Below are 8,498 nucleotides of genomic sequence, written 5' to 3'. Positions count from 1 at the left end.
CAAGCAACATAATAATAATTATAACAGTTATAAAAATATTACTCATAATTAAAATAATTATACCAATGCTAAAGCATAATAATAGCAAGATCCTAGGCATGATACTAACAAGATTAATAACAAACCCTAGCATGTCACTAAACATTAAAAATCAAAGCTTTCACCCTAACATGATACTAACATGAATATTAGGAAGAAATAAAAGGCATCGCAAGAATCATAATAAGCATATTTGATATTAGAAATTATAGTTATTACCCTAAACATGATACTAGGAAGATTAAAACGCCCTAACATGACACTAGGAATCATAATAACAACTTAAGCATGATTTCTAAATCATAATATCAATAAATCAATTAAAGCACTTACTTGGATGCCTCGTATCTCTTTCTAATAACAAAATACACGCGTTAGTAACTTCAAGGAAAACAATAAAATCAAACAATTAAATTAAATAATTGAAATAGAGATTTGGGACCAAACCCTCAGAAATTAAAACATTTCACGTCTAGGCCGAAGGCAACTTCGAACTTGGCTAGGTGTGTCTAGATCTTGTGAATGCGGAATTTTATATGCGAAAAGCTAGAAAGAAAAGAGATCTTGAAAACTAGAGAGAATAAGAAAAATGGAGAGAATTGATAGTTGTTGATGAGAATTGATGGAAATTGATTATGCAAAATTGAGGTTTTAGGAGGCAACTTATAGAGAAAATCAGCCAGACAGATAGAAAAACAAATCAGAGTTTCAACGAGAATAAAACACACTAGCGCCAGACGCTGGACATTAGCGTCAGGCGCTGAAGGTTAGCGCCAGGCGCTAATAACTGGCGTCAGGCGCTAATAGTCGTTTTCACGTGTTTTCTTAATTTTGATAAAATTTAGCCGTACAGAAGAGCAAAATTGTATTTTCCTTAAAAACACTTCTTTTATTCTGAACAAAATTCTAAAAAATAAACCAAAGTCAATTTATCAATGCTAATTAAATTAGGAAGGAAAGAACCTTCTAGAAGAATTTAGAAGACTAAAATCAATTCTAATTGCATTAGGAATAATAAATCAATATTAGGCCCTCCTCTAGATCATTGGGCCGCATATAAACATTAAACCGGGCCCAGTTTAGTAATTTGGCCATAACTTCCTCATTATTCATCGAAATTGGGCTTATAAAATATCGTTGGAAAGCCTTTTCAAGCCCTATCCAACTACACTATTATTAACCCTTGCTATGGACCAAACAAAACTGGATTGGCTGTTTTCTTAAAATAGGTTTTCAAAAACAGAGAGAAAGAAAAAGAATTAAAACTATCCGCAACACTAGACTTTCCACACTTTCACTTCATTCGATTATGATTCGACGTGAAAGGTACTCATCACTGGGTTTGGTTTTTGGGAGACACAAATGGGTGTCTACAAGTACGCTCGGGTTCCGAGCTATAGCAAGTGAAAAGTTTCATAAACAAGATAATAATATCGGCAGCCGCCCACTAGCGAAAAATTACAGCTGCCGAAATACGTACAAGCCAAAAATTAAAGAGTTTGTACATCAAGGCAAGCTGAAGCAAAAACAAAAGGCAAAAATTCAAAAGCGGCAAATACAAAATTAAGCGCAAGTTAAACCGCAAGATTCTGAAGACAACTGCCCGAGTTCCTAGACTTTAGTTGAGCGATCAGGCTGATCAGCAGTGTTGGGGCCCTTACCAGCTTCGGCTCCAGCTATAGAGGAGGCGGGCTTAGCCGTCGCCTAGGCTTCTTTCTCTCGGTTTTTAGTCTCCTTTCTCTCTATAGCTTCTGCCAGTTCAGCAGCATCAAGACGAGCCAAAAGGTCAAGTTCGACCTGACTGGCATACATCATGTGAGGGCCGTTGAGGTCTTCAGTCCAAACCTCACACTAGTCCCAGTTCATCCGGGGTTCAGCGTGAAGGGCTAACCTTCTGGCCACCCTGTAGCCATTATTATAGCCCATTTCGTATTCAGCCATGGTGTAGACCCTAATCTTCAGCAATGCATCGGCATCGGCCAGCTTCTTTTGAACTTCCTCTAAGCTTTTCTTAGATTACTCTAGCTCTTCAGTGAGCTTAGAGGAAGACTCTTGCTGTTCTTTCAGCTGACCGTTGGCCTCATCCAATTGGTGCTGAACCCGGGAAGCTTCATCATTTTGGACCCTCAGTTGGCCCCGAACAAGATCCACATCAGTCTAGGCCTGAGACAACTCAGTCTCCTTTGCGTGTAGCTGGGAGTCTAAGTCTAGTACTCTCTGGTTCATGGCCTCAGCATTAGTTTAGGCCTCTAGGAGCTGAAGATCTCTATTTTGGACAACCCGGTTGAGACGTTTCACGTCTTCTCTAGGCTCTCGGCCCTCTTCATGAGTCTTTTCTCTCGGCCAGCCATCCGAGCATTGATCTCATCTTCAATTTTCTGTCCAATTCGGGCTCAGAAACCAAGAATATCAACTTCTCCATACTCGTTCAGAAGCTTCTCGACTTCCTTCATGGTGGGAAATACGTGCTCTTCCATTTCAGCGTAGAAAGTGCGAATAGCCTCGGTGGCCCTCTTTTCGCACTACTTTGCATCAGCGTACTTCTCCTCCGCTGCCTCGGCCTTTAGCTTGGCAAGTTTTTCCCCTGCTTTAGCCACTTCAAACTTGTGTTGTAGTGTGCCTATCATCTCCACAGTAATAGTATGATTCTGCACCACCTGAGAATCCAAGGTACAAGTCCGTTGAAGTTTTAAAAAAAGAAATAAAAAAAATAAATAAATAATAAAAAACTAAAGTAGAAAGTTAGAATTACCTGCATTAGCAGCCTCTGATTCTCAACTGCAGGATCTGACATCCTTCGGTTGGGATCGCCAATCCCAACAGTCGCTCAAAGGGACCACTCCTTAGCCCGGTCCGCCTCGGACAGGTTAAAGAGGTCCCCGAAAAAAACTATAGCCTCCTCCCAATATTGTCCCCAAATAGTCTCTTTGGCGCTAGAGGGGAGGGTAACTGTAGAGGCTAGGAAACCCATGTCTCCGGAGTGTAAAGTCCGAATGAAGGGAGAGAAGACGAAGGGGCTTCTTCAGTTTGGACAGGTTTAGCTCCGTCTTTTGTCTCCTCTAGGTTGATTAATTCAACCTGCTCTTCTTCGGGCTGGTTGATGAACGCATCAGCCTCCCGTCGAATGTCTTCGGCAAACCCTCCGTCAGCCCTAATTGTAGCACCAGTCACAGCTGCGATCTCGGGAGCCTTTTTTCTGTTTAGCTCCTCCTCATGGACCGCCTCCTACGGCTCAGGAGTCCTTTGGTCGATCTCCATGTCTTGGGTTACAGGAGGTGGTGGAGGATTCTTAAGAGGGATCCTAGGTGGTGGAGCAACCTTCGGTGATCCCTTTCCGTCCCGGGGCTCTTGAATTTTGATGCCCCTAGTAGGCATCGGTGTTGCCCTTAAAGTTTTGATGATAACACAAGTCAAATAAGTGGACTAATGATTTATGTGAGTCTTGTGGTTTATTTATAAGTTGCAGGAAACACTCAAGGCAAAGGAACACAAGGAGCTAAAAACAAAAGAGATCAGTTGCAGAGTTCTTCTAAAGGAACTAAAGCTTCGGAGCAGAAGCTAAGGAAAGAAGACTCGGAGCTAAGACTTCTTAGAGAAAATAAAGTCTGAAATATTTTCTATTTTAGAGTTTATGTAAGTGAAAATTAATTAGAAATTAATACTTAGTGGAATGCATTTAAAAAAGATAAGCAGTATTTACTTGCTAAAAAATAGGAGTGTTTGTTTGGAAAAAATATCTTTTTCTAATTTTATCTTTTTAAATTGATATCTTTATTTTCAGAAAAATATCTTTGAAAACTAACTCCCTAAACTTACGTAACTGACTGTTGATTATTCAGTCTTCATCACGTACGAATACACTGCTTCCTTAAGGCTCAACGTGTCCTAATTTTTAGGACATGATTTGAGATATTTGGAAGTGGTGGATAGTAATGGCGTTGATATGCAGCAGTGGTGGATTAAGTAGTGGGAGGTATGGCGTTTTCTCCAAGCAACATTCTCTTATAAATATCGAAGTTATTTTATGGATAACTTCACCTTGCTCAAACACTTTTATCTTTCTTTCTAGCTTTCAAAAGAGACAAGAGTCGCATTCCACTTAAGTGTTTTTCTTAATTACTTTCACTAGAGTTTTATAATTGAGTTGTATTTTGGGAATTGGGAGTTTGTGTGAACTCTAAGAGAATTCGGTAAGAGAAAGAGAGAGGAGAGAATAGAGAAGAGAAGAGTAGCAAGTAGAGGGACTTGCTGCTGGGAACTGCAAGTTCATAGAGGAACTTGAAGATTGATTCTTTAGTTTGTAATAGGTTGTTTGCCCTGTTATAGTGAAGAATCTTTCCTAAAATCTCAAGTGGTTGTGGTTTTCCTCTTGTTAGGGCCAAGAGGTTTTCCACGTAAAATCTCTCTGTGTTTACTTTGAGTTCCTGTAGCTTAGATATTTTAATTCCGCAAAAAGTTAGCTCAATTCTCTCAATCTACAATTCACCCCCTCTCTTGTAGTATTCTTCTAAAGTAACAATTGGTATCAGAGCCTAATCCTCTCGAAATCAGGACACCCTGAAGAGGAGAATCTTGGCACAAAATTAATACGCATGAGAAACTTGAAGAAGGGTACTCAACTCAACGACCTCCTATGTTCAATGGGGAAATTATACACATACTAAAAGAATAGAATGGAAATCTTCATCAATGCAGAAAACTATCAAGTTTGGAGGGTCATCGAAGTAGGAAACTTCGAGGTAACTAAAACCAACGCTCAAAACGAGGTAATTCCTAAACCTATGTCTGAATATGAGAAGGAAGACTTTGATAAAAATGGAAATCAATGTTATGGCTGTCAAATTGCTTCATTGTGGACTTGGACCACATGAACACAATCGTGTCATGGGGAGCAAGAACTCTAAGGAATTTTGGGATCTTCTTCAGATAACTCATGAAGGAACTAATGAAGTAAAATGTTCTAAAATTGATTTACTCATGTCTAAGTACGAACGTTTTGAGATGCAACCCAAAGAATCTATCCAGGAAATGCTTACTAGATTCACTAACATTATTAATGAACTAGTTTCTCTTGGTAGAAAAATTCCTACTGATGAGCAGGTTAGAAAGGTGCTAAGAAGTCTTCCTCAAGATGATCGTTGGAGAGCTAAGGTGACTGCCCTACAGGAAACAAAGGACTTCACAACGTTCAATATTGAACAACTCGCAGGTTCTCTAATGACACATGAAATTCATTTAGGAACTGGCAGCAGTGAAGGCATCAGGAACAAGGGCCTAGCTCTCAAGGCTGATCAAGAGGAATCTGAAGTGGATGAAGAAGAGGCTACAATGTTGGTCAGGCATTTCAAACGAATGTTCAACAGAAACAATCGGAACTCCAAAAACTTTCAGAAAAGAACCTCTAACTCCAAACAAGAATATAGCTGTCACAAATGTGGATCAACAGACCACTTCATCAGAGATTATCCTCAATGGGACATCGAGAAAGGAAAAGGGAAGATCAAGGAACAAAGTAAAGAGAAATACAAGACTCCCTTTTCAAAAACGGATGTCAAGAAAGCCATGATAGCTGCATGGGGAGATTCCGAGAATGAAGAAGATGAAGATCAACCAGAAGAGGAGGTAGCAAATCTTTGTCTAATGGTCAAATCAGATGACAGGCGTGCATACCTCAAGGAACTGGAAAAGGAGGTAAGTGAAAGTAATTTTGATAATACTTAACTCAGATCTTTACCCAAAGATGCTTTAATTGACTTGATTGTTGAATTAGAGATTAATTTGAATGATGAATGCATACAAAGAAACGAATGTCAAAAGGTTCTACAAATCTGGAAGAATCACAGTGCTTGGCTAGAAACCGCACGAAATGATATCCAAACCAGATTCGGAGAAGGAAAAATTGTCAGAAACTACACGCTTAATGGGGGTATTTGGAAACAACTACCCACTAAAAAATTTTATCAAAAAAACTACCCCCTAAATTTAAAAAGTTAGAGTAGCACTGCCCATTTGCATTTTCCGATGAGAAAGTCCGGCGTGTGGGGCCTACTTTTTCAATTTTTCTTCTTAAAATCCCTAATTGAATAAGTCAAAACAAGTAGGGTATGTAATTCATAAGTAATTCTTCTCTTTAAATCCATTAATTATGAATTTTGGTGTTAGGGTGTAATGATTAGAAAAATTAGGGTTCTTAGAAATTGGGGATAATTTGTAATTGGTTGAACTTGCTGCTAATAATTTAAATTGGTTATCCTAGGGTTACGAATTTGTCATTGCATTGTGTCTTTTCAGAGAAAAATTGAAAAAGTGGGCCCACGCATCGGACATTTTCGCCGGAAAATGCAAATGGGTAGTGCTACTCTAACTTTTTAAATTTAGGGGGTAGTTTTTTTGATAAAACTTTTTAGTGAGTAGTTGTTTTCAAATACCCCTATTAAGTGGGTAATTCCTGACAACTTTTCCTTCGGAGAAATACATGATAAATTCCATCTTATGACTGAGGTGCTTGAAAGAATCAAAAGGGAAAATGTTATGCTAAATGCAGAACTTTCACGATACAAACTAGTAAATACCGATATTGGTTCTAGCAGCTCCTCTAATGATTCTATGGTAAAATTTAATGCTGATTTTGAAAAACTCAAGCTTGATCTTGATAATTTAAAGTCTCAAAAAGATAGGCTAGAAAAGGAACTGCAAAATAGAAAGAATAGAAGTATTGATCCTACTGTTACTCCTAATTGGATTAAAGATGCCCAAGTCAAGATAATTGAAGGACTAACAGAAAAAATATGTAGATCTACCAAGTAGCAAAGTTTGCACTTTCTGTGGAAAAACTGGACATTTACACTTTGATTGTAAAAAGAAGTTGGAACATGATAAAAGAAATGTTAAGAAAGTATGGGTAAAGAAAACTGACATTGCATCAACATCAAAGGAACCCAAGGATCTCGGGGTTCCTGAAACTAACACTTAAGTTTTCTTGCAGGTCCTAGTGAGGGGGAACAACCTATGGTACCTCGACAGCGGTTGTTCAAAGCACATGACTGGAGACAAATCAAAATTCCTTTCACTAGAGACCTATCCAGGAGGAACAGTGACTTTCGGAGACAACAAGAAAGGAGAAATCATTGCTAAAGGAAAAATTGGAAAGTCAACCTCCCATGTAATAGAAAATGTGTTCCTGGTCGAGGGTTTGATGCACAATCTACTCAGCATATCACAATTTTGTGATAGAGGAAACTCGGTAAGCTTTACTTATGATGAATTACATATCTTCAATAACATATCAGGAAAGGATATTCTAAAAGGAAAGAGAAGAGGAAACACCTATGTGGTTGATCTTGACTCAATCCCAAAGAGTAGCCTTACATGCTTGAGTGTTATTGAAGATGACTCTCTACTTTGGCACAAACGCTTTGGGCATGCTAGCTATGCTTTAATTGATAAACTCAGGTCAAAGGACTTGGTTGTAGGACTACCCTCTATCAAGTTCCTAAATGATAAAATCTGTGATGCCTGTGTAAAAGGATAGCATGTCCGAAGCTAATTTAGATCCAAAAAGATGGTCAGTACCACTAAGCCATTAGAACTAATTCATATGGATTTATGTGGTCCCATGAGAGTCCAAAGTAGAAGTGGCAAAAAGTATGTGTTAGTTATAGTTGATGATTACTCTAGATTTACTTGGGTGATTTTTCTAACAAGTAAATATGACATTTGATGAATTTGTAGCATTTGCCAAACATGTGCAGAAAACAAGTGGATTCTCAATAATCCATCTAAGATCTGACCATGGTACAGAATTCAAAAATTCAAAATTTGATGAGTTATGCAGGGAACAAGGTATGAATCATAACTTCTTTGCACCTAGAACTCCTCAACAGAATGGAGTGGTTGAAAGGAAGAATCGAACGCTGGAAGATATGGCAAGAACTATGTTGATTGCAAGCTCACTACCAAGGAACTTCTGGACTGAAGTTGTTAACACAGCATGCTACATAATTAACAAAGTAACCATCAGAGCCATAACTAACAAGACTCCCTATGAACTATTCAAAGGGAGGAAGCCAAATATCTCTCATCTCAGAGCCTTTGGATGCAAGTGTTTTGTTCACAAAAATGGAAAAAGGAACTTGGGAAAGTTCAATGAGAGAAGTGAAGAGGCTATATTCCTTGGTTATGCCTCAAACAGAAAAGCCTATAGAGCTTACAATAAGAACTCTTTGTGTGTTGAAGAAAGCATTCATATCATATTTGATGAATCTAACTCTTTTATGAATGTACAAGAACATGATAACAATGATTTTGAAATTGGATTGATCAGAAACAGGGATGAAGAAGAAGAAAATCATAAGCAAACTAGAGAAGAGCAAAGAGATCCAAATGAAGAGATTGTGGAAAATCCTCAGGAAAACAATCAAGAAGCTCAAGCAAATGAAGAACAGACCAATGAAGAGCAA

The 8,498-nt window shown here is 38.4% G+C and overlaps 1 protein-coding gene across 1 annotated transcript; it reads left to right on the top strand.

Moving 5' to 3' along the window:
* The first annotated feature begins 4,854 nt into the window (after positions 1-4,854).
* On the top strand, positions 4,855-7,570 carry LOC145557394 (uncharacterized). The gene is made up of 4 exons (XM_081618577.1): positions 4,855-5,730; positions 6,478-6,795; positions 7,025-7,229; positions 7,329-7,570. Exons 1-4 carry the CDS (start codon positions 4,855-4,857, stop codon positions 7,568-7,570), a joined length of 1,641 nt encoding a protein of 546 aa, XP_081474703.1.
* Positions 7,571-8,498: the final 928 nt, after the last annotated feature.

Source organism: Chenopodium album, chromosome 9 (assembly GCF_948465745.1).
Source record: "Chenopodium album chromosome 9, dcCheAlbu1.1, whole genome shotgun sequence".
NCBI classification, from domain to species: Eukaryota; Viridiplantae; Streptophyta; class Magnoliopsida; order Caryophyllales; family Amaranthaceae; genus Chenopodium; species Chenopodium album.
The sequence above is the reverse complement of the archived record's forward strand: the minus strand, read 5'-3'. Positions and strand labels throughout refer to the sequence as shown.

Coding starts and splice junctions, on each gene's coding strand:
- LOC145557394 (XM_081618577.1), top strand. CDS start 4,855: ATGGAAATCAATGTTATGGCTGTCAAATTGCTTCATTGTGGACTTGGA. Junction 6,796..7,024: donor ATTGGATTAAAGATGCCCAA/GTCAAGATAATT, acceptor GTTTTCTTGCAG/GTCCTAGTGAGGGGGAACAA. Junction 7,230..7,328: donor AAATGTGTTCCTGGTCGAGG/GTTTGATGCACA, acceptor ATAACATATCAG/GAAAGGATATTCTAAAAGGA.